At 41.2% G+C, this 25,151-nt stretch overlaps 5 protein-coding genes across 5 annotated transcripts; all 5 read left to right on the top strand.

Annotated features, from left to right (window-relative positions):
* Window positions 1-995: 995 nt before the first annotated feature.
* LOC139644610 (uncharacterized) lies at window positions 996-4,216 on the top strand. Its single transcript, XM_071520042.1, has 4 exons — window positions 996-1,598; window positions 2,206-2,508; window positions 2,805-2,901; window positions 3,406-4,216. Exons 1-4 carry the CDS (start codon window positions 1,214-1,216, stop codon window positions 3,836-3,838), a joined length of 1,218 nt encoding a protein of 405 aa, XP_071376143.1. The 5' UTR covers window positions 996-1,213; the 3' UTR covers window positions 3,839-4,216.
* Window positions 4,217-6,989: 2,773 nt separating this feature from the next.
* LOC139644596 (protein rapunzel-like) lies at window positions 6,990-16,350 on the top strand. Its single transcript, XM_071520026.1, has 3 exons — window positions 6,990-7,069; window positions 10,075-10,155; window positions 13,088-16,350. Exon 3 carries the CDS (start codon window positions 13,144-13,146, stop codon window positions 13,825-13,827), a length of 684 nt encoding a protein of 227 aa, XP_071376127.1. The 5' UTR covers window positions 6,990-7,069; window positions 10,075-10,155; window positions 13,088-13,143; the 3' UTR covers window positions 13,828-16,350.
* On the top strand, window positions 10,226-12,127 carry LOC139644613 (protein rapunzel-like). The gene is made up of 2 exons (XM_071520045.1): window positions 10,226-10,950; window positions 11,193-12,127. The coding sequence occupies exon 2, from the start codon at window positions 11,217-11,219 to the stop codon at window positions 11,871-11,873; it is 657 nt and encodes a 218-aa protein (XP_071376146.1). The 5' UTR covers window positions 10,226-10,950; window positions 11,193-11,216; the 3' UTR covers window positions 11,874-12,127.
* A 528-nt stretch (window positions 16,351-16,878) lies between the features above and the next one.
* On the top strand, window positions 16,879-20,041 carry LOC139644608 (protein rapunzel-like). The gene is made up of 2 exons (XM_071520040.1): window positions 16,879-16,898; window positions 18,661-20,041. The coding sequence occupies exon 2, from the start codon at window positions 18,716-18,718 to the stop codon at window positions 19,388-19,390; it is 675 nt and encodes a 224-aa protein (XP_071376141.1). The 5' UTR covers window positions 16,879-16,898; window positions 18,661-18,715; the 3' UTR covers window positions 19,391-20,041.
* Window positions 20,042-23,302: 3,261 nt separating this feature from the next.
* On the top strand, window positions 23,303-24,716 carry LOC139644592 (protein rapunzel-like). Its single transcript, XM_071520016.1, has 2 exons — window positions 23,303-23,796; window positions 24,026-24,716. The coding sequence occupies exons 1-2, from the start codon at window positions 23,303-23,305 to the stop codon at window positions 24,714-24,716; spliced, it is 1,185 nt and encodes a 394-aa protein (XP_071376117.1).
* Window positions 24,717-25,151: the final 435 nt, after the last annotated feature.

Raw genomic sequence — 25,151 nt, 5'->3', positions numbered from 1 at the left:
TTTGCAACAGATAGTGTAGGCCAGAGTGTGCCACCATTATAAATTTAACATTATTTGTCAAGGGGCAGTTTGCAAATGTTAATTTCGTTGACGAATAATGTTCGTCATAGTTTTCGTCAACGACATTTTTTCATTGACGAAAACGAGATAATAACTACATAAAAAATAATTTATGATGACAAAAACTATCACAAAATGTATTGACAATTTCGTCAACGAATAAAAACGAGACGAAAATGTTAGGGAGAGACGAGTTGGGAAGAGATCCACACAGAAGTAGTCTCTTTGTGCGGTCTCTCTCTCTCTCTCTCTCTCTCTCTCTCTCTCTGTCGCGCTCTCCCTCGCTCTCTCTCTCTCTCTCTCTCTCGCGCGCGCGCTCTTTGCAGCACATTACTGAATGATGCGCATCAGAGGGGATTTAGAAGTGGGTATACGCCGTATACCTGCGTATACCCTGCACTACACCACTGCATATATGGCCTTCTGTTGACTTGTTAATGTGAATATGATACGCTTTTGCCCATCATATTGCTTTAAATCTTAAAGCAATCTTGTTCCTTCTGTTTTCCATATAGGCTTAGGCTACTACTCTTTTCTATTATCTCTAACAATAGCCTACATTTCATAATGTTTCCACTATTTCATACTATATACATGTTTTCATATTTAAGTAGGCTTAGCAATCGAATCTGTAACACCTCAGTAACATCTTTAAGTAAATCCATGTTCTTTCCCATACATGTTTGTATTCCAGTTATATTGATTTTATTGCTCAATTTATACTCTATATTTGTGCTTATAATCTATTTCTCTTTTTCCCCAGCAGTATCCTATTTTGCTGTTACAACGACCCAGTTTCCCCACGGGGACCAATTAAAGCTTAATTGTAGTTGAGCTGCCAATGTAACCACCAGGTGGCGCTGTGGCCTCCGGTCCACCTGAAGGGGTACAATACCAGAGAAGAAGACGACACAGGAAGCAAGCAGCATCCCTGGGCTCGCTGTGTTGATGTTTTCGTGTTTTACATTGTAGAAAAGCCTCAGATTCCTGTATTGTTTCTAAGGCGAACTACTTTGCATGTTTTTTTTAAATTTACGAGTGTGTGCATTTGGATAACGTCGACTCAGTGTGGCGCAGCGTCTGCAGCGACGTATCCTCACATCCTTGTAGGCTGCCCGTTTAGCTTGCTAACGTCAAACAGCTGATTTTAAAGATGAATTTAGTTCAGAACCGAACTATGCATCCACACCTGCGCGATGAGGAAGCTCTCGTGGTCGAAAACGCGATCAGACTAGCGATAGATTCAATCATAAACGTGCTGTACAGTGTCAACAGTGCCAGGACGCACGAATACCAAAGGATGGTGGCCGACAGGGACAAAGAGATCCAACGGCTGGAGTGCAGAGCGAAGGAGATTGAACGTGAGCTGCAGGTTCTGCGGCGACAGGGACGCACATGTGGACTGTTTGGAAATGAACTCAGCCTCGACAGCTCACACACCTCTAATGAGCCTCAGCAGGGGGAGCAGAGCAGTTTTGAGCCCAGCTGCATTGACAGTGAGATGACAGCAGAGCAAGAGTGTGAAATGAGCATCTCATGTGAGTAAGCTTTAATAACAACTAGGGATGGGACGATATGCTAGAATGTAACCAGCATTGTAAAAATGTTGTTACAAGGTGCACATGCTATAATTTCGATGGAGAGCTTGTGAAATTGTGATGGGCAAGCCACCTCATTTGTGATTACTAGAATAAAATGGAGCTAATATCGATTCATTTTTCTGGTGCACGATACATATTGTCACTTTTTTGCATTGCGATGTATTGAATTTTGATATATCGCCCCATCCCTAATAATAACTTTCTTTATAGAGCACTTTTCAAAAAAGGCAACCAAAGATACAATATATACAGCTAAGAAAAAAAAACATCTTTAACACAACAGCAATCTACTTAATCTACTTATGACAGCAGTCATAAGATGATTAAAAACAATCAAATTAATTCAAAGCAACCCTGAAAAAGTGGGTTTTTAAGAGTGATTTAAAGAAGACAGTACTGGCAAACCTGCTACTTTAATCCAGGATGAGAGTATGTTGAGGATGAGTGCAAGATATTCACTGATTAAAAAGTGTCTGTTTCAGAAACTTGGCTGATGCAGTTTAATTGTGTTTTTCTGTTTTGTGTTTGTCGTGTCACTCCACAGTAGGCCTTTTCGCAAGACCTCCTTCACACTTCTCTTCCCAAAGCCACGAGTCGGCTCCCCCGTCACCTCCCAGCAGGACGGGCCTGGACCGGACCTGCACCTCGCACTCCTCGGAGGTGTCGGGCGTGTCAGAGGGGACAAGAAATCTGCCCGCATCACCCGGCAACCTGATCGTAAAAGAGGAGCCTTGTGATATCGATACAGTCTTAATCAAGTGGGAAATGAGTGAGCAGAGGTTCGAGGACTGTCAGGAGAGCGCAGGCGCTCCGTGTCAGGACGAATCCCCGAGTCCCAGCGTGAAAAGTAAAATACTCTTAAGTTATTTCCAGTCATTTCTGCTATTTGTTAACATTCTAAGGACTTGAGAATATATATTTTTTTACATCTGTTGTCTGGGTGATGTGCCTTTGACGCTTGCACACCCTATTGAGTGCTTGTAATGTCACTAATCTAGGTTTAAACTTACTCTACTGTTGCATTTAATGCATGTAACTCAAGAGAAGAGCATCAGCCAACTGCCATTAATGTAAAAAGCTGTTCACATGGTGATACTGCTGTTGCATGATTGTGAAGGTGTTCATCCCTTTTGACTCCTTTAGGAAGACTTGAAAACAGAGAGAGAATAAAGAAGTTCCGGGAGAAACTTTATGCAGATCCAGACAGACACCATGCAATCAAGGAGGGAGAACGCCTGAGGTGGGTTACACTGCAGATACAGACCAGCCAACAGGATACTTATGGGCTGGGCTGTTGTGGGCTTATTATAGAATAAGGTTCTAACTTAATATGATTAAATACAACCGGCAAACACCCCCCCAACCCCCATCCCCACCCCACCCCACCCCACCTGCTCTATAAATAGTGCATGATAAGAAGAGGATGTAGTGAAACACAAGGACCTCAAAGGAAGTGTAATTTTCAAATTGTGCATGTCCATTCTTTAAAGATAAGTTTATTTGTTCAAGGTGGAGTGTATTGGTCAATTCACTGAGCCCTAATTTGACAGTAGACATTTATTTCTTCTTCCAAAACATCAAAAGAAGTTTTTTTAGCTGTAATTAAACCATAGGAAAGAAATCGTTGCTGTGTTCTCTTTAATATGGATGTGTGTACTGGCACTCCCAGTACAATTAGGATAGGATCTGGTTCAATATGGACAAGTAGTTCTGCGAATACATTCTCACTCCTTGACCTCCTCAGGAATGGCAAGAGGAGCGTGCCGATGTCGGAGCTGCCGGAGGAGGCCCAGAGGCAGAAGAGGGCAGCGTGGAGAGCGGCGTCTAGGCGGTATTACGCCCGAAAAGTGGCCCGCCAGCAGGCAGGCCCCGCACACCACGGCCCCTTCCCCCACGCCACAGACTCTCCGTGTCTGCTGCCGCCAGTCTCTTTTGTGGATAAGAGGAAGAGGACACTGATATCTGAATTGCCTGAAGCGACCCAGACCGTGCAGAGGGAGGCGTGGAGGGTGGCGTCCAGGAGGTACTACGCCCGGAAAACGTCTCGCCTCCAGGCCGACCCCGCGCAACTCACCCACCTGCTCCAGAACGCGAAGCCGCCCGGGGAAACCGCGGGGCCGAGCGGAGGCGGATCACATGCTAACAGTGGGGGACTTGGAGGAATAATGTGTAGTTGATAGACAGTAATGCAGTTTGAGGTTGAGTTCATGCTGGGTTTTCTATTTTGCATAAGCAGAGTGTGTCAAACGATGTAGGATAATGAACGGACCATGGGTTTGTATTTTGTAATATTTTCTGTTGAGATGTACTGACGGTGATATGAGATTTGTCTCAGATCTTCCGGTCTGGTGAGAATGCTGTGAAATTGGTCATTTGAAATGGAAAGCTTGCATTGGTGTTTTTTCATGGTTTAATTATTATTTAATTATTAATCTATGAGTCACTGAGGACACACATCCAGTGTTCACATTATTCACATTACAAAACCATGTTGTTACTAACTTTTCAGTGTTAGTTTTATTCTTTTTTTTTCATTTGGGCTTTATTTTGTATATCACACTGCATGCCTGTACAAAATGCTTGTTACAAATAAAGCTTGATTGAATGAATAAATTTAATCTGAGCCAATGTGAAGTCATTGTACACACCGTCACTCATGTCAGAACAGCCCTATCAATTTGGCGCCCCCTGGAGTCCAATTTACAGTCATTTCATTAAAATCACACAGCACCAGTCATGATATATGAGCTTGAACCAACATCTTGGAACATCTCTTCATGATGCTATCAATTGGTGATCAATTACCAATTAATTAAATTAAAATTTTACTGACAAAAATCCAAACACTTCTTTAAAGTTAATAGTATTTTTTGTGAATCAGCAAGTAGATATAATTACCAGTGAATGAAAACTAGGCTACTTTCCCCCTAACATTTAGGATAATTACAGTTCAACCAAACAAGTATCTTTCAAAGGGAAATGCCAAGAAAATAAAATACCACACTGGTCAAAGCTGCACAAATTCCTGTAGGAATCAAACAATCTTGTCATTAAATTCAAACATTTCGTCTGTGATTCTACTAACATTCATTTTATCAGGCGGTATCAGCCAAGTATTTGAGTCCCTGCAGTTAAACCTGAAGCAATATGACCTTATGGACTCTGAGTTGTTTTATGGAACTCATGCACAAATTATGAAAAACATAAAACGTTCTTTTTTTAAATACAATTTTATTTAAACATTTACAATTCACATATCAAATACTGTGAACTCGTGGATTCACATGCTCATTGTATTTATCAATGTATTTATGTAGTGTACTGTTGCTGCGTCACGTGACATGCACTCAGGTGATGTAATCGGGGTAGTAGGGTTTCTCCAAATAAACACTGACGGAAGAAGAGACATAATTAACCACGAATAAAACGTTTTCTAGATCCTTTACTGCAGTGCATCTTATTTGACTAGATATTATAATGAGGTAGCCTGTCTCTCCTGGAGATTTTTTTTTAGCTCCATGCCTCCTGCCTTCTGTATTCTGTCCTAACGTCGTTGTTGTGGGTTGTCACAGCCTCAAACTGTCAACAAACCCCTCCTGCCCCCAAGGGCGTCTCCAACAAAGGTTGTGTGTTCACCCAGCCTCAATATTGCGCATTTTGACCGCCGGGCGCACAGCTGATCTTACACAAGGCAAGGCTAACGGTGTGGTTATTACAGTATCATCGCTGACTAGTGTGCTGTGACTATTTCCCTCGTTGTGAATTCAGTCTGAAATGTGATCTGCCTGACAGCTGCTGCGGCAAACGCGCAGTAGAGACAGGCGCGCGTCAGGCTGCAGCTCCGGCTGTGCATTGGTAGCCTAGATTGTGGCACTTACTGCTGTAGGCTCCACATATTCCTGTGTATTTTACAAGCAGTACGGTTTGCGTCGCTGTGGGCAGCCGTTGCTGAGCAGGTATGGGAAGGATTTTGTCGTTTTCAGCGGATACTCGCGTTTTATTCCAATGTTTTTCTCCACTTTCCACTAAAACACGCAAGGTGGACTGGGTTTCTGTATTGCTGTTGCCTGAGGCTTTAGCGTTACAGAATGGGGATGTGGGGTCTTCCCTCCTGGAGGCTCAGGTCTGGACACGCAGCAAAGCAAACGTCTATTCTGTTTTTTTTTTCATTTGCTGTTGAACTAGACCTATACATCACCTCAGGCTTTTCACATAGGATTGTCCTTCAACGCCATGCGGGCAGCTGCCAAGAGAATTTGCACAGGGGTTTATTTTGGGGTAAATAACGTCAAGCACGCGCGCTCTTGTTTCCCCAGTTGTGAATCTAAAGGATTACATTTTCCTGAATGTTTTTTGCATTTTATTTTTTCTGCAGGACTAAATTCATAATGATGTAGCCTATAAAGAAATACAGGCGCGTTTCAGGACTAGTTTGGCGCACTGCTGTAGCTTACTGGACGGATGCAGCTGCAGTTGTTGCTTGATGTTGTTGGATATATGATCTGTAGTTTTGTGTGTAAGCTGTGCCAGAGTTCTGTCAACATTATCACATCTATATTAAAATAAATAATATATTTAAATCAGTGATATGAATAACTTTACCCTGTGCACTGCACTTTGTGCCATTTGGTGTACTTTCCTTGCTGCACTTTGCTTACATGGGGACCCACAATTTGAAATTCCCTTTGTGCAACTCTTAAATTGAGCATGTAGTTGGCAAATTTTAAAATAATTATTATCATAATTACCTTTTTAAACTGAGGAAACTTCTCCTTTTGCTCCCTGAGCTTTTGGAGAGCTCTCTGTCCCCTTGGATACACCTGTGCACTTTTGGAGAGGTCCATTTGGAAACATAGATCTCCTTTTGCCTGCTTGGATTCTACTCACATGAAAACATTTTCTTTCCGGTTTCTTTGGTCCAGTCCACAATAAAAGGGTCTCTTTGAGTCACAAATACCCTCCAATGGGTTATTTGTGGCCACTCAAAGATGCTCCAGGGCTTGGCAGATGCACAATATGCAGTGAAAAGCCTCAGAAAGCTCAGCTGCGCACTGACTGACAATTGCTCCTCAGTATCAACTGTATGACTACTGGATGGACCAAAATAAGTTGAAACCCTAGGGGGAGGGCACAGTGTATTTGAGGAGGGGGTTTTACTGTGTAAAGCCATTGACATGCCATTTGAAAAGGGCAAGTTGGAGCTTGTGTGTATATGGGTCTATTATGGCCCTTTCTGGGTGTCAGGGGCTCTCTGGGCTCTTTAGAAATGGTTTAGTCCAATTTGAGCACCCCTACATAATCAACTTACATGGAAGTGTCCTTTTTTGCAGGGATTGCTGGGAAGAAGAAGGAGGCTATCGAGATTGGGACTTTGGAGAGGGAGGTATAGGGAGAGGCACTCTCACAAGGTAAGAAATCCTGTGTTCTACTGTGGCCAAAGGTGCCCAAAGTTGGATAGAAGAGAGATGGAGACTGTATTCTCCAAATTTAGCCAGAAAAAGGGAGGTTTTCAGGTGTAGTTTGGTGTCTGTACAGTGTGATAGAGCAGGGAGGGACAGGGCATTATGGTGTGCACTAACAAGGAAATATGGAGGAACGGCTAGGGGGAGCCATAGCTGGGGAGGAAGGCAGCCTGCTGGCTCTGGGCTGCTGGGAGAGGGGATGTTAGCTTGATTTAGTACTCACAAACACAGTAGACCTCCGGAAGAGACAGCATTGTTGTATTTTAGTCTTGATTGGTTAGCTATTGTTTGAACTTTATTAGCCTCAGGGTTGTGCTTCATGGGAAATGTGTCCCAACTGCCAAACAGGCTCTGTTCTGTAAAGAAAAAGAGGAAACTGTCATGGTGCAAGAACAGGTGGCAGAAAACCATTTAAATAAGTCATGAACATGTAAATCATGTACTTCAGAAAATATTTTAATGTAATACAACGTGTGGAATTTGATTAGCTTAGCATTGCTATGAACATAGAGAGAAAACATTCAAGATGGCTGCTCCACTGCTGGGAAACTGGTGACAGCAACCACTCACTTCCTGATTAGACAACCGGAGCTGCTTTGTTTACAATCCTTACCTAGTCAAATATGTTTTCACAAATTTAACTAGAGTTTTAGCTTGGCTTAAAGCTAATTTGCATAGACATACATACTAATAGTAGCATAAGCTGAGTCAGGATTTAGGCCTGGGCTTACTGACTCAGATGTGGAAGTGCTGTCGTCTGTTTTCTTTAAAGGCCATGCTGTCAAACGGCAGTGATTGGTTGACACAAGAAGAAGGCTTCAGCACAGGAGGCACAGTAGGCCTCATCTGTTCACACTCGACACTGAGCATTTTCAGTTATATAAAACACATGCAAGTATACCTCATTCATTATTTCTGCGCAAAACACTTAAAATGTGTCAAAAAGGATGGAGCACACTAGTTAAGAAATGTTCTTGCAGGTGAAGACTCAGTTTAAGAATAATTTCATCTGCACAAAGGGTTAATTTTCAGTTGCAACTTACAGTACTGCTCTCGAAGGCTGCTGAATTGAGCAAAAATATCTAATTTATGATAAATTTAGCACAGATTATTCCTAGGTACTTACATTTTGTTTGATTTTGTAATGCTATTGTTTAAGACAGGTACTTTTTATCTAAAAGAGTGATTAACCCTTTCATTACCTGCATCTCATCAGACAGACTGCCGTATTGTGTTGAGACATGGGGTATTTTGTCTTGTAGAACTTCATCTGTGAAAATAGGAACACAAAGAATAGAAATATATATCATATAGCCTTACATTATTGGTAATTTAGTAGTTACTAATTGGCAAGTATAAAACAAACAAGTCATTTTATAGGCTGTCACAATAAAAAAATAAATCAGAAGATGGGGGCATTTTGGGGCAGAGAGGGTTTCAGGACATAGTGTGATTTAAAAATGACAAAATCTCCTCAACATTTTCCAAAATGTCCTTCAAGAAACAACTCATGGGTACTTCCTCTGCTCTTGCACAATGTTGCAAGTGCATCTTTTTTTTTTTTCAACTAGTTGGAGAAGTTAAAGATTTGCTCATATTCCTGTTGATTACGTGCATTTAAACCCACCGGCTAATGGTAACCTGAAGCTAAAGGGTTAAATCCTGGTCCTGAGTCACTGCTCCTCAGTCCATAACAGTGGTGCTGAAATCACATGGGGGAGGGTGGGGGGTGTCCTTAGGTTATAGGTAATTACTGCCCCCTCTGGTGGACACAAGTATTAAAACAATATTGGTCCACACACACACACACACACACACACACACACACACACACACACACACACACACACACACACACACACACACACACACACACACACACACACAGACCACTCTGTTCATTATAGCGTGTCACAGTGTTGTGCTTCCACACTTGGGAGGCCTTGTTACAACTTGCACAGCCTTGTGGGTCATCATGGGCTGTCTGAGCCCCCGGTGTCGGCCCACGTGTGTTTAACCATGTTGTAATCTCTGACTGGTATGTGTTTGTAGCGCATGCTGATCCATAACTGACAGTCAGTGAGGTGTGGGAGACGAGGGGATAATGAACACACTCTTTCTTCCTTCTGCGTTGCCAGTGCTTTTAGTCTGTCAGCCAAATTTAGCTCTGTGGCTGATACCACTGTCATACATTAAGCTTCTGCTGTTGAGGAAAAACATCTCAACATTATCAGCTGTTTTAACAAACATGAGTGTTACGAGCAAACAGAGCTTTGACTGGTTACTGTTACAGCCCCAGCAGACGGTCAGCTCATACAGTTTTAAACTTAGCATTTAAATCCTTCCTCTTGACTAGCTTGAAACCACTTCACTTCCTGGATAGTAGTTTCTGTTATTTAGTAAACAACGTTCCAGCCCAGATAGCCGTGACATCCATGTTTCTTTCCCCACTGAGCTGCGGTGAAAAGAGTCTGCTGCTGTCTTTGCTTCTCTGTGTCCCGCCCAGTTTGCTGCTGCTAGCGTCTCCCATGCACTTAACTGCTGCCTCAACATGCCTTTCACATTTAGCCCGCTAGTGCTACCGTCACTGCTGCTCAGGAGCTATCAGTTCCCTTCATAGAAACACATAGGAAGCAGCCTGGTGCTGAAAGGCTCAAGTGCTGAATGGAAGTCGGTCGTGCTGAAGGAGAGATAGCTGTTAACTCCTTCATTGCTGAAAACTGCAACCAGCCAGTCAAAAAAATGTAATTTCCTGGTTGAGAGAGGCATACTGATCCACATTCAACATTGTACGTTTTCTCAGCATGTACTTTGAAGTCTTTGCTGCATTTGGTGTCAGTGAGGCAAATAAAATACGTTTCTGGCTTAATGTGAAATTTGAATTCATTCAACTACAGTGAGTACATTTGGATGGCTTCCTGACATCTAATCCCCATCTCTTTTTGTTTCAGTAATCATCTTGATCAGGACCAACTTCACTTTGAAAACACAGGACGAGGTTCCTGTGTGTGCTTGAAGAGAAGACATTTAACGTAAGATGCTACAACTCTCCCTCATCATTTACCAGCAATGTTGCTACAGACTGCCATCATAATCATTGGTTTATCATGTTGGCTTATTCCCTGAAACGGACGTAAAATGCTTATCATTTACTCTATGAAACTGCCATAAAATGCTTTTCATGTTAGATTATTCCTTGAAAGTGCTATAAAATGCTGATTTTCTGTGGTTATCAAAACACCAACAAAACTATTCCCGCCATAAAGAACTGAAATAATCAATTGGTGATGTCGGGCCATTGTAGAGCTATTGTGTGAACTCATTGTAAGTTGCTCCGCAGAAGAGTGTCAGCTAAATGCTAGCAAAATGTAAATGTTTTCATAGGGTTGGTTTTGCTTTTAGTCTTTATTATGGCTTATAGAACAGCTGAGGAGTGGTGTCAGCTGCATGACAACTATGAAACAAGTTATTCAAGCCTGGCCATTAAACCATAACAATGGACATTTGTTCAGTATTAGTTCCTTTGAAATCACTCTGGTGCCTTCTGAGGAAACCCACTCGGAGTATGCTATTATCAGTCCAATGATTATTTGAGTCTGCGTAAATCTTACAAGTACACGTTTACAAGTACTTGTAAGATTTGCACTCAGTGCACGGATAAGAGAATCACACTCTTCGGCGACCCAATAAAAGAATTGTTCATATTTTTGAGTCACTCCCACGTCCTGCCATTATAAGAGCCGGGGTTTGCCATGGTACAAAGCAGGGTGAAGTCTGCTGGCTGAGACCACAAGGAAATACACGGTCCACTGACTACTTTATACAAGGTAAGACAATTAATTCTACACAATGTAGTTTGATTGAACAGAAAATAGTTTTCAATATCTTGCTTTTACAGTACAATAGTGTAACTGTTGTTAGAGCTAGAGCTAAGTTTCTGAATAATAGCCATCCTCAATCTTTTGCAGTCTAGTGCCTGTTTGTACATGATGCTTATAAAGCCTTGATAACTGTATAATGAAAAAAGTAAGGCTGAAGTACATTTCTCTTTCTTTTTTATGTACCACAGTGAGATTGACTTGCAACATCAACTATGGCTGACAAGGTGCAGCTCAAAAATGCAGCAGTCAGCCTCCTTACGGGAATGGAGAAAGTTTCCTCTTTTGCTGCCACCATCAATCCATTCATCAGCATCATCACTTCTATGGTGAGGTTGGCAAAGAAGGGGCTAAAGGACGACCTGGCAACCGCAGAAAAACAAAAGGTTGACGAAGACTTCAGTGCCATTCGTACCAAACTGGACACCATCTCTCAGACCAACCAGAAGATACTGAGCCAGATGCTGCTGAATGAAGTGAACGAGACCTACGGAAAGTACGAAGAAAACATCAAACATCAGTACTCTGCTCTCACTGAAATGATGGAGCAGATCAAGAAGAACCCCGACAACTCCCAACAGCACATGGAGGAGTTCAAGAAAACCTTTAATGAGGATAAGGTGAACGATAGTTTAAAGATCTTTGACAGGGGCATAACCAATAAGAAGCTTTTCGGAAGACCGTTGCTTGAGGTGTACTTCAAGCACTGCGACGGAAACAGAACCATCATGGAAGCCAGATGCTCCCATCTCATTCATCTCTTCCACATGGGTCTCATGGCACTGATCACATACACGGCTGTCACAGAGGGTAATGAAGATGAAGTCAAGAATGATTGGGAGGAAAAGTTGAAAGAGTTGGAGATAAGATGACGAATGTGTGGGAAAGTGTATCCAAAACTGAATCTGAAGTTCAGTTTTCTAAATACTGGGCAAACTATAGAGGGTGTAACTTCCTTAGTTAAGATTGTGTAAATAGGATGGTGAAGGGTGGTTTTGAAGATAAACTTACCATAGTTCAGGGTCCAAGGAATCATGGATATCTAGAAATATGTTTTTATTAAGTGATAGACATTACGATGGATTTAGTGGTGTATCATTTATATGTTTTATGGGCAAACAGGGTCTATATTAGAAGTGTAACACTTCATTTAGAAACTAGTATTTTTGATGTATTTTGCAATGTCAAAAACCTTTTTTAACATTGAATAAATGTTGAATAAATTGTTTTTAAACTTGGTCAAGTCATTTTTTCTACTGACAAGTATGTACACTAACGTTACCTCAGAAACCTCCTTTTTTATAAGGACAGCCCCCCCCCCCAAAAAAAAAAGAGGGTTATATTTAAACTAACAGGACAAAACATCCTCATAACAAATCACAAAGAATTGAAAATCCGGTTGTTGAGGGGGGGTAGGTGTCCTAGTGGCTCAGTGGTCTAAGGTACATACCATATAACTGCGATGTTCTGGGTTTGAATCCGGCCCAGAAGCTTTGTTGCATGTCATCCCCTTCTCTCTCCCAATATTTCCTGTCTATCTCCACTGTGAACTCTCCAATAAAGGCTTAACCCCCCCCCCCCCCCCACAAAAAAAGAAAATCTTTTTGCTGAAGGTTTCTCCTTTATTCATCCAGTCATATTACTCATATACTATGTTAAACTCAGACAATACATTTCCAGAAGTGTACAGAATGCCTGCAAACCATTAGTGTCTTTTTTCCTGGTTTCTTGAACTCAAAATTCCTCCACTATGGATGTCGTGCAGAAGATCTGTAGAAACTGGGTTTTGGGCAAAAAAAAAATAATGTGCACAAATTTATTAAAACCGATTGCAAACTTTTTTTGGGGTTCATACTGATGTAGTAGCTACTAGAGACTAGAGTCCTTACTCCACCCAATTCATACCTTTTTATGCTACTTTTGAAATGGAATAATGCGTCAGTAATACTGTGTCCTACAAAAAAAACTGTTGTCAAAATGCTCTCATTTTGACATGAATATCATCAGCTGTTAAATAAAATGTGATTACCATCAACTAATGAGTTTGTATACATCTGCCTCTCTTTCTCTCCCCCCTCTCTCACAGACGTCCATATTGAGATCTTCACACAGTGAACTCAACATCTTCACCCTCTGAAAGCCATGATGTCAGAGGAGATCATTGAGGACAGGGCCAAGCTGAAGCAGGGCCTGGTAAAGGTACTCGAGTGTGTGGCCACAATCTCCTCAGCAGCAGCTGTGGTCAACCCCATTTTTGGCGTGGCCGGTTCCCTGATCCGGGTGGTGCTGCACCATGTGGATGATGAGGACATCCGCACTCTGAAGCGCGAGTTCGGCTCAGTCAACAAGTCCCTGGATGAGATTTCCCATCAGAATCGCAGCGCTCTGCTACAGATCAAGAAAGAAACGATAGACGGCCAGTACTGCCGCGTGGAGGAGAACCTGCGTAACCAGTTCCGAAAGTTCATGGAGATGGTGGAGACACGGCCTGAGCACCGCGAGCGCAAGAAGGACGACTTTGAGGAGAGCTACGCCAACGACCTGGGCGACCAGAACCTGCACACGCTTTATGATGGTGTGGTGGGCAAACCGAAGCTCTTCAGCAAGCCTATCCTGGAAGTCTATCTGAAGCATTCCCAAGGCGACCGCCGCACCATGGAGCGACTCTGCACACGCCTCACCTACCTGTTCTGCATCGGGCTCATCGCCCTCATGGGCTACGCCGCCATCATCGGGGACGACGAGGAGGGTCTGAGCGAGGAGTGGGCAGAGAAGATGGAGCAAGTGCAGGAGAAGATGCAGGAGGCTCTTCGGAGGTGCAAGTGAAGGAAAAGGAAGAGTATTCACGTCTGCTGCTTTTCCTTCATATTCAGGACTCTGTCCACTTTCGTTAGACAGATTCCTTCCTCATTATCTTGTATTTTTTCTCCCTATGAGCACTGTGTATGCATACTCACTCACTGTCTGCTTGACCCATTAACAGAAAAACCCATCTGTCAGTGAGGAAGATGCCACATAATACTCAACAGTAGACCAATATTTTGTGATAGAGCTGCATACACAGTGGTCTGTAAAATCAGAGGGGCGTATATTCAGGCCAGGCTGAGATATCAAGACACCAAAATCATTGGTCAATATTTGCCTAAGATTTTGTACTGGCTTTACATCACCATTGGCTCAGATCCACAGATATTGCAAATGCTTGTAGATATATGATAAATCCACGATAAAAGTATTGTGGTTTGAATTGAGATAGATCGATGGAAAGAACTTCTCTGTCCATTTAGAAAGTGATCAGCCATTCGATCATTACAGTTCATCACACATTTTCTCTGAAAGCTAAATTTGAGCAATGTGAGGAAATCGCATCACAAAAAATAGATCAGTTCTATCAATATCTGTTCTGGATCCAAAAATCTTGTATCAGTCAGGCCCTAAAGTTGCCATTTAAATCCCTGACCATTATGCACTTTTTGCCAATTTGCCATTTATCAAGGTTTTAGGAAAATACATTCATTACAATGAAATCAAGATGTGGGAATTGACAACTAGCCTGTGGAGTTAAACCTGAACACTAGAGGCATAACTTCATGTAATTAAAGGGGAATAGAAAACAAGCTTAGCTTATTCAAACTCTGTCATTTGAATGTAAGACCACTACAGGGCATCATGTCAATTCTTACAAATTAGATAGGTCTATACCTTTTCAATTGTGTTGTAGTATGGCATGCTATTGATGTAGTAACTGCTACTACATATGGCAAATCTTTGTTTTGCTCGCCAAACAGTGGGAATTAAGTTGCCATTACATAGTTGATAACATTAATCAAAAAAAAAAACAGAAAACAATGTGACCAAAGCAGGAACAAGGAACAACCATCCCGAAGTTTCCAGAAGTATGAATGTAACTACAGTGATATTATCATAACTACAGTGATATTATCATAGCTACTGCTGTGTGCAAATCAACATGTACCTGTGTGCTCCTTATACACTGCATGTATGTTCATGAGCTCATGATGTGTCTATGTAACCGTTGTTGTTGAACACTAAATTTAATCTCATTTTACACTAATATTTCAGACAACTGCTATACTGATTCCTGTTTGATTTTGTTTGCTTTGTAGTGAACAATTTCGTTGGACATTTAGATGACAACACTAATCGTTCATATAAAGTCTGAATTGATGCAACACTACATCTGGCACAGTTAACACTTTACCACGCTACAGGAAGTATACACACAGCAGGATAGCTATTCACTGAACATCATTTTCCATCCATGAGGTCAAAGTAAACGGTGGCTTTATATGTGCTTCCATTCTCATCACCAATAACTGTTTCAGATATTTATTCAACACTAGGCCTAATTTGTTGTGAGGAAACTGGCATTTCTTTTTATAGGAAGTTATACTGTCACTGGAGAAATCTTGCCACTCTTAATTTGTGCAATTCTGTCACTCACTATGTATTTTATGTTCTATTCAATGTATACTATAGCCTAATAACAATGCAAGAGGTGCACCTAGTATTCTACTAATATACATAAAATATACCAATGGGTTTGTCTGGTAGGCTATATTGTAATTTGTGAAGTTTTGGAATTTGGTAAAATGTTAACATTTACTATAACATAGTTTGGTTTTCCCATTCACTTCCTCATTTGACCAACAGTGCCTAAACATGTGCTGTGAGTTTTGTTTTAATTTTCTCAAAGGGGTTTTGTCTTGATCATCTAACTATAAGATATCAGGCATTGTCTTTTGTTAAGGTCTATACTTTTTCTGTTCAGATTCAGACTTAAAATAGTGTTTGCAATTACGTCACATGTTTTGTGTTAATGTGCTTGGAGTACCAGATGGGTTGGGATCGCTCCATCAGGACAATTCAGATGGTCGTGTGAATGAAATAATGAAAGTAGACTAAGTTGACTTTCAAATGTTTTCCTGTGATTGTCTAAACTTTATGGTGTGCCTTGTATTTTCCTTTGTAGCTACCCAACCCATTTGCTACTCCAAGCAGGTTAAAATAAATACATTTTTTTGCAAATAATATTTGACCCACGTGCTACTTACAGATCCATTACTGCTCTCATGCTTTCAATACATAACTATACTATAATGGTTTTCGGTTCTGTGGCGTTGCTCCCTATCTCTAATATTGTTACAATGGAGACGTATACTATACATGGATTATAGTCATAATGCTGTTGATGGAAGAAAATTATATGAACCTGTTAAGGCTTTTTGAAATGTTATATTTGTGAATACATTGCCTTTTTTGTTATGAATCTTTGATGCCTGGTTGTATGCTATGCAGCACTATAAATAAACACTTGAGTGAATTATACTAATTTGTAGTCAATCATTTTAAATGAATAATACAGGTCTACTATTCTGCAGTATGGAAATCAGAGTAATCAAGTCAGAGAAGACACTGAACATATAACATGGTCAATTTGAAAAGCGTTTTACTGTTTTCAGTTTACTGTTGAGCCTCCTACAGGAGTCCTGAACTAAATTAAATTAAATTCCAACCCCATGTTAACGGTGACAGGGGCCACGTTGCCGTTGTTGGAGTGTAGCACAGGAAGAGAGAAACCTAGCCTTTTAGGCATTAGCTGCAGGTGAGCTGCAACTGAGGTTGAGCTATTGGGTTCATGAATGAGTCAAATATGTACACGTATATGAGAGTTTCTCAGAATTAATGTTGAAGTGCACGCCTTGCTCAAGCAGAAGTGTTAACAGAAGAGAAAAGGTGATGGTGAGGTAATTTTCCCACCAACACACAGAGAACAGGCATGGTTTGTGGTCAGGTAGGCGTTGTGGTGTTAAGGTATAAAAACCCTGAAACTTTTAGATTTCAGATCAATTGCTGGCAGACGCTCTACCACTCAGGTTAGCCATTCTCTTTCTCATTCTCTTCACTATGATCTTTGATTCTATCTTCTCATTCTATAACCTTCTTAAATATTCAATATTGCTTGTTAGAATCTGATACATTTAAATTAATAGTTTGCATGATTTTTCATATCTTTTCATTATTGATTCAAGATTATTGATGACCTTTGATTGATGACTTTTCACAATTCTCAATTCTAGATTTAGTGACATTTTCTATTCTTTTTTTTGATATAAGACAGAGTTAATTCATCATGAATTGAGTATTTTCTTGTTTTATTATCTTTTTTAACACCATTGTTTATTCTACTTTGATGAACATTTAATTTCATATTTCATATTTTCCATACTTGGTTGTGTGATGTATTGATTATGTGCGTAGGCACGCTTTGGCCAACACGGCATGTGGCAAGACAGTTTTTCCATTATGCCACCCAAAAATATATATAGTAGTAATAATATATATATAGAAAGCACGAGGGACAGAGGGCACATGTCCCCTGCAATATGAAAACAAGTTTAAAATGTATTCTTCAAAAAATAAAATGTGAGATTGTGAATTATTTTGCCTCCATGACCAGTATTCACTTTTTCCAAATTTGCCAATTAGACTAAATTTACTTTCAAATGTTTTCCTGTGATTGTCTCAACTTTATGGTGCACCTTGTATTTGCTGTACTCCAAGCAGGTTCAAATAAATTCATTTTTTTGCAAATGATATTTGACTCAGGTCTGGTACTTACAGATCCATTACTGCTCTCATGCTTCCAATACATAACTCTATACTATGGTTTTAGGTTCTGTGGTGTTGCTCCCTATCTCTAATATTGTTACAATGGAGACATATAATATAGCCTACATAGATTATAGTCATATTGCTGTTGATGGAAGAATATTATATGAACCTGTTAATAATTTTAAATGAATAATACAGGTCTACTGTTCTGCAGTATGCAAATCAGTGTTAACTCAGAGAAGACACTGAACATATAGCATGGTCAATTTGAAAAGCGTTTTGCTGTGTTCAATTTACTGTTGAGCCTCCTACAGGAGTCCTGAACTAAATTCAGTGAAATTCACACACACACACACACACACACACACACACAAAGTTAATAGTCAGTAAAAGTGTGATTGTGTCTATAAGCAGGATGAGGAATCAACAACAGTAAATCAAAGGTTTAAACCTAAACCTATGACATTAAATGTGAATAGCTCTATGTGTTGTCTTAACCAGGCTAGAAGAGGTCCAAGTGGCTAAGAAGTGAGGGTGCGATTCACTAATACGTCCGCAAGGGGGAGTGATTAGCCAGGTTTTCCATTATGCCACCCTATAACAATTTTCTGAGTTTATTATCAGAATTCTGACTTTGATCTCAGAATGCTGACTTTAATCTCAGAACTTGAACATATTTTTCACGTAGCTCTAATCCTCTTCCGTACACTTCCGTAGTACAGTGCCTGCGGGTTCAGCTCTAACAGTTTGTTGTCTTCAGAATGGCGGGACTGCATTAGTTTCAAGCATAAAATTGTTATATTTCTGAATTCTGACTTTATCGTCAGAATTCTGACTTGATTCTCAGAATTGGATACTGAGTCAGTAACAGGCTAAAAATAAGTTGTTGTCAAAATGCTCTCATTTTGATTCATGTGACTACAGTATCATGAATATCATCAGCTGTTCAGTAAAATGTGATTACCATCAAATAATGAGTTTGTATACATCTGCCTCTCTTTCTCTCACCCCGCTCTCTCACAGACGTCCATAGCCTATTGAGATCTTCACACAGTGAACTCAACATCTGAAAGACATTATGTCAGAGAAGGAGGACAAGGACAAGCTGAAGCAGGGCCTGGTAAATGTACTACAGTGTGTGGCCACAATCTCCTCAGCAGCAGCCGTGATCAACCCCATTTTTGGCTTGGCCGGTTCCCTGATCCGGCTGGTGTTGATCCATCAGGATGACGAGGACATCCGCACACTGAAGCGCGAGTTCGGCATGATCAACAAGTCCCTGGACGAGATTTCCCAGCAGAATCGCAGCGCTCTTCAACAGATCAAGAAAGAAACGCTAGACAACCAGTATCGCGGCGTGGAGGAGAACCTGCGTAGCCAGTTCCGAAAGTTCATGGAGATGGTGGAGGCACGGCCTGAGCAGCGTGAACGCAAGAAGGACGACTTTGTGGAGATCTATGGCAACGACCTGGGCGACCAGAACCTGCACACGCTTTATGATGGTGTGGTGGGCAAACCGAAGCTCTTCAGCAGGCCTATCCTGGAAGTCTATCTGAAGCATTCCCAAGGCGACCGCCGCACCATGGAGCGACTCTGCACACGCCTCACCTACCTGTTCTGCATCGGGCTCATCGCCCTCATGGGCTACGCCGCCATCATCGGGGACGACGAGGAGGGTCTGAGCGAGGAGTGGGCGGAGAAGATGCAGCAAGTGCAAGAGACGATGCAGGAGGCTCTTCGGAGGTGCAAGTGAAGGAAACGTCTGCTGACTTTCTTTCATCTTCAGGACTCTGGCCACATTCCCTCTGTTAGTCAGATTCCTTCCTCATTCTCTCATATTTTTCTCCTTATGAGTACTAGCCTATAGGTAGGCTGTTATGTCTTGCTAAAATTTGCTATTGTATCTTGTGCTTTGTTTTGATTCCTTGTGTTTGTCTTACATCATTCTGTTCTAGGATTGACTGTTATCTCCTGGACCTAGTTAGGCTCATTCTCTGTAAAGTCCTTTGACACATGATAAAAGGCTATAGAAATAAATCAACTTGAACTTGAATTAATATAGCTGGAAAGAACTTTTCTGTCCAATTAAAAAGTGATCAGCCATTGGATCATTACAATTCATCACAGATTTTCTCTGACAGCTAAATTTGAGTGAGTAATGTGAAGAAATAGTATGCCATCACAAAAAATATATTAGTTATATCAATATCTGTTCTGGATCCAAAAATCTTGTATCAGTCAGGCCCTAATATGAATGTACCTTTCTCTCCAAGAGTATGAGATTGCAATTTATAGCCCTGACCATTATGCACGTTTTCAAATTTGCCAATTTGCAATTTTATAGACTAAATTGACTTTCAAATGTTTTCCTGTGATTGTCTAAATTTGATGGTGCACCTTGTATTTTCCTACTCCAAGCAGATTCAAATAAATTCATTTTTTTTGCAAAATATATTTGACTCAGGTCTGCTACTTACAGATGCATTACTGCTCTCATGCTTTCAACACTCTATACTATAATGGTTTTAGTTTCTGTGGTATTGCTCCCTATCTCTAATATTGTTACAACTATCTATAAGCTTGTTGTTGTTGTTGATACCTCACTATAAGCAGTGAGGTATCAACAACACTCACAGGTTTAAACCTAAACCTATGACATTAAATGTGAATAACTATATATGTGGAAAAATCTCTTAACCAGGCTAGAAGAGGTCCAATTGTGGCTAAGAAGTGAGTGTGCGATTCACTAATACGTCCGCAAGGGGGAGTGATTACTTCACTTGTTTCAACATCACATCTCATTTCTTTGAACTCCCTAAAGCCCACAACACACAAGCATCACCTCTGCTTTTCCAAACTGAGTGGCCAAAGCTTAATTCTAGCTTTATGGCGCCGGGTTTGCAGCATGGAAATCAAGAGTATGACTTGCAACAGCACAGTCCCGATGAATCATTGAAAAAAATAAAATAAAAAAATAATGAATTACCAGGTGAGGTGAAATGGAGACAAAGAGCAGCACAGGCTAAGTTAAGCGCCTTTGGCATGCCCCTCATGCATCATTATCCAGTAAAACAGGTTTTGACTTAGCCTACCGTCCTGAGTTGGTGGACCAACACTGGAATCTGTGCACTGTTGGCTTTTGAAATGCAGATTACTGAGACACGAGGTTTGAAGTGCCTTACCTGCCCTGCGGATTGATGAGTGATGATCATCCACCGACGCACGTAGCCCGTCATGTGATGGAGCTCATTTTTCTGCCTGCGATGAGCTCATTTTCTAGAGTCGACCCAATTATTTTCACCTGAAGAAAATGGGATTGTTTCAGAAAGCCAAATTCAAACAAAAGTCTTAAGTCTTAGACACAGAATAGAAAGTATTTTAAATGACGAGACGTCCTTCATAGCTTACGGCAATGATTTGTGTAATGATTTTTTGGTGAGGGAGGTGATCAGCTTGCGCGCTCACAGGGCGCGTCGTGTGCGCACAGAGGAGGGGGTTGTGGGGTTTAAATTGATCTTCGTGAGGTCCTCTGACTAAAAAAAAAAACCCAGACTTTGGTTTTTATTTACATGTTTTTGAATGGATGGTTCAGCCCAACTTTAATTTGTCACATATGATTGCAAAGCATAGGAATGCGTGCTCTTTAAATACGCACTGTTTGGCAGACAAATCTGCTACCCAAAACAATTTGCTTTAATGTAGCAATGTAAATCTTAATCTAAAGCTAAACGTTAATGCCAGTATATTTCATACATGCGTACAGGCTATATAGCACATCCTTCTTCTCACAAATTCTGTTTTGAGATACGGTTGAGGTATGACGATATCTAGCCATTATGTCAGGTTGTCATATTTCAGTACTGAAAAGACAAAACACAACCACAGTTTTCCAGTAGTCTTACCTTAAATTTGAATCCTTTAACAGTCAGAAACGTTCAAGTTCCACATGAGAGGGCATGTTGATCACATATTTGCGCCAAGTGCGCAAAAGGCCGCTGTCAAAATATTATAGGCTAATGAAGAAAAATGTAAAAGGATGTTTTATAGCGAGAAAAATAATTCCGGTCCGTTTCATTAAAGAGACTGAATCACCCTTTTATGCATGGTGACACGAAGACAGGGAGAGGAACATGGAACCGACGAGATATTTCATCGCTTACAGTGCGCTCTCTCTCTCTCTCTCTCTCTCTCTCTCTCTCTCTCTCCCTCTCTCTCTCTCTCTCTCTCTTTCTCTCTCTCTCTTTTGCACATACTCAGGCTCATTGCAGATATTGAGTGCGCATCTCTTCTTCCTCTGTGGATCTTGTTTTTGGACCCCTCCTCAGCTCCACAGCGGATGAGAGAACCGTGGGAATTTTCTCAAACTTGGAGGAAGGAAAAAAAAAAAAAACTTGTTTGCAGCTGTTGGAGCTCATCAGGCGTGAAGGACAAGCCATTTCGTTCAGGTACAGAAAAAACGCTGTTATTACAGGAATGTGAAGAATGGGCTTCTCATCCATCAACAGGGGTAAATATACTGTAAGGTGTGTCCGATGCTCTCAGGGGACTTGTGCGTAAAATAGCCTACCACTGCGGATTTCTCTTGGGTGCGCATGACAGTTAAACATGGTGCATTTTAGACACATAACAATGTTTGTTTCATTAGTTTATACCTAGGATGTTTTTTGCGCATACACTGGTGCAACATTTGAATTATCAGGTTATTAAATTTGCCTGTTTGGTCATCTTAATTTTAATTACAGAAAATGGCAACAAATTGATGTCGATGTTCTGTGCATTTTATTGAATTTGTTGACAAGTTGAATGACGCAGCATCTGGGGTCTATGTAGACAAACGTCTGAACAGAGAGGACACGGTAATTTATGTCAGGTTGCAAGCAAGGATGAAAGGGGATTTTTAAACATTGTTTGGCCTTGGTCTGATCTGCTCTGAAATGAGTCATAAACAGACCCAAGGGCATGTGTGTCATTTTCTCATTCACGAATCCCAGGCCTCCACATTATTATATGACATCATTACCTGCTTCCATTTTGGGCAGATCCCCATTAGTTACTACCAAGGTAACAGCTATTTTCCATGCATCTACTCACAAACTAAAAATAAAGATTAAGACTTGAACATAGGACATTAAAATTGGGCTTATGTCACACAAAGTTCTATAGTTTCTTAATTATGCATGAACGTCTGACACCACATTTGATTTTGATCTCTTACAATCATAGAAACAAAAAGAAAATACTTTAACATTATTACATAGAACCAATTTAAACCCAGTATGTACCATATTCTTCAAAACACTGTGCAAATGATCTACATGGTAGGCTATTTTTATAATAGGAGACTGGAAAGCTTTCTGATGTTAAACATAGTAGGGTTTCGTGCTCAATGGAAAAAAAGGGTCTCCTATAGTCATGAGGAAAAAAAGATCCAAGGTACTCCAAAAGATAGTGATTATGAAAAGTTGAAGAACAGTACCTGCATTTTGGCCCTCTGGCCTTCATCAGGGAAAGGAAGCATTACATTTTCTGGGAGGTGAAGACTAGTGCTTCCTTACCCTGATGAAGGCCATGGGGCTGAAATCTGTTGGGTTCTTCAACTTTTCATAATGAATAACCAAATAGAATAAAGACTTTTAACCTATTTGCTTTCACTGTCTCTCAGAACATGACCAGTCCACTGGAGAGGGTTGTGGCCCAGAAAAAGGAAGCCATTGAGGCAGTGATGGACATGTTTGAGAGGGGGGCTGAGGTGTTGGCCAGTGCTGTCGGGGAGCTCTTCCCCCTCTGCGAGGTGGCTGCCCCTGTTCTTCGATTGGCCTTAGACAATGTTCAGAGCAAAGAAGTCTTCTACGTCAAGGAGCAGTTCCTGACTGTGAGGAACAAGCTTGATGTGCTCTCTACCCAACTGGAGGACATTGACTGTGAGATCAAGAAGGGGAGATTGGATTCCCAGTACTTTTCCGTGGAGGAGAACATAAGGAACCAGTTTCGGAAGTACATGGACATCCTGGAAACAAAACAGCAGTTCCGAGAGGTGAAGACCAGGCTTTTTCTAGAGCACTTTGCCAAAACTGGAGGAGAGAAGAACCTGTATGTGCTGTATGATGCTCTGATGGGGACCAGCAGCTTTGGGGAGTCTGTTTTAGAGTTGGTGGAAAGGTAAAGGGTTGTTACACAATTTATATTTATGTATTTATTGTAGTTCTCCTCATCCACACCAACTGGATGGGTGGTCTTGGTGATGTCACTTTGACACTGCTGTAATGTAGGCAATCTAGGAATTTGAGTTTATTCTACTATTGTACTTATTGAACACTGCTCTAGATAGCTTCACCAGCTAAATGCCTTAAATGTAAATGTGGTGTAAAATGGTTCCTCCATTTTGCAGGTATGTGGCAAGGGATCGGCGCCTTCTGGAAGACTTCTGTGTTCGGATGAAGGAACTCTTCTGCCTGGGCCTGATTGCTCTGCTGGGCCACTGTGCCCTAACCCAGGGCCCAGACGAAGAACAGGACAAAATCCGAGACTGGAGCAGCAAAATTGAAGAAGTAGAATCCAAGATGAAGACAACCATCGAGTCCTGTGTAGCAGCCTTCCCGGAGCAAGCAAAACTAGATGCCCAACGCCTCCTCCAAGAGAAGGAAGACCAGAATCTTCAAGATACCACCCAGGAACTTCGAGAATGCCTGACAAAGAAGTATGATTGGGTCAGCTGGTCGGTGCGACTGATTAACCATTCAGGAAGCACCTACCGCAACTGGCGAGCTGGGGAACACTTCCATCATGTGGCGGGACGGAACTGGTTTGAGGTGCTCCAGGTCAACAACATCAACCTGGTGGTGTCGTACAGCACCAGACCCCAGCCGGTGCCCCGCGACTGCATTCAGCAGGTGATGGAGAGCCAGGGGAAGAAGGGAAATGCCCAGGCAGTGGTGGAGGTCTTGGAGAAGCAGCTCTGTGGGTTTGTTGTCCATGCCGTTAGTCGCCACAAGGAGAGCGCAGCTGCATGGAGCTTTCCAGAAGATTGCCACTACTGGGAGAGGCACAAGAACGTGGTGGTGTGCGTGCACTCAGAGTAAAGCTGACAAATGTATATAATAATATAGGATTATCTGAGAACAAGTAATACTGTAGGGTGTTATATTCAAAACAACATAGATTTGTGTTGAATTCTCTATCTGTGGGACTGAGCAGAGGATATCAATATACAAGTTTATCATAAAAAGCAAAGATATTGAATCTTAGACACAATTTATTTAAGGTCTGTTTTTTTGTCCAAGCCATTTGTTAATACCTAATGCACTTTTATTAGCTTTCAAGATTTTGTCAACCCTTTATAGACATTTAAATTATAGACATTTGAATATAGTGTAAATTTTAGTTTATATTATGTGGTAGCTGTTGAAATATTTAAATGCTTGCACATTATGAACTGCATAAATATGTATCCATTTGTAATTTATGAGAGTGATGAATCACCTTATGTATAATTATACTTTAACAAATTTCACTGT

This window comes from Centroberyx affinis, unplaced genomic scaffold (assembly GCF_046629955.1).
Source record: "Centroberyx affinis isolate AG114_WGS23_722 - 3 ecotype Tasmania unplaced genomic scaffold, CSIRO-AGI_Caff_v1 ptg000759l_1, whole genome shotgun sequence".
Classification (NCBI taxonomy): Eukaryota; Metazoa; Chordata; class Actinopteri; order Beryciformes; family Berycidae; genus Centroberyx; species Centroberyx affinis.
This window is presented reverse-complemented; position numbering and strand designations above follow the sequence as displayed.

What these genes read in the sequence shown, in the direction of transcription:
- LOC139644608 (XM_071520040.1), top strand. Translation starts at nt 18,716, where the DNA reads ATGTCAGAGAAGGAGGACAAGGACAAGCTGAAGCAGGGCCTGGTAAAT.
- LOC139644596 (XM_071520026.1), top strand. Translation starts at nt 13,144, where the DNA reads ATGATGTCAGAGGAGATCATTGAGGACAGGGCCAAGCTGAAGCAGGGC.
- LOC139644610 (XM_071520042.1), top strand. Translation starts at nt 1,214, where the DNA reads ATGAATTTAGTTCAGAACCGAACTATGCATCCACACCTGCGCGATGAG. An exon ending in GTGTGAAATGAGCATCTCAT is followed by an intron (nt 1,599 to 2,205) that starts GTGAGTAAGCTT and finishes GTCACTCCACAG; the next exon opens with TAGGCCTTTTCGCAAGACCT. An exon ending in CCCGAGTCCCAGCGTGAAAA is followed by an intron (nt 2,509 to 2,804) that starts GTAAAATACTCT and finishes TGACTCCTTTAG; the next exon opens with GAAGACTTGAAAACAGAGAG.
- LOC139644592 (XM_071520016.1), top strand. Translation starts at nt 23,303, where the DNA reads ATGACCAGTCCACTGGAGAGGGTTGTGGCCCAGAAAAAGGAAGCCATT. An exon ending in GTTTTAGAGTTGGTGGAAAG is followed by an intron (nt 23,797 to 24,025) that starts GTAAAGGGTTGT and finishes TCCATTTTGCAG; the next exon opens with GTATGTGGCAAGGGATCGGC.
- LOC139644613 (XM_071520045.1), top strand. Translation starts at nt 11,217, where the DNA reads ATGGCTGACAAGGTGCAGCTCAAAAATGCAGCAGTCAGCCTCCTTACG.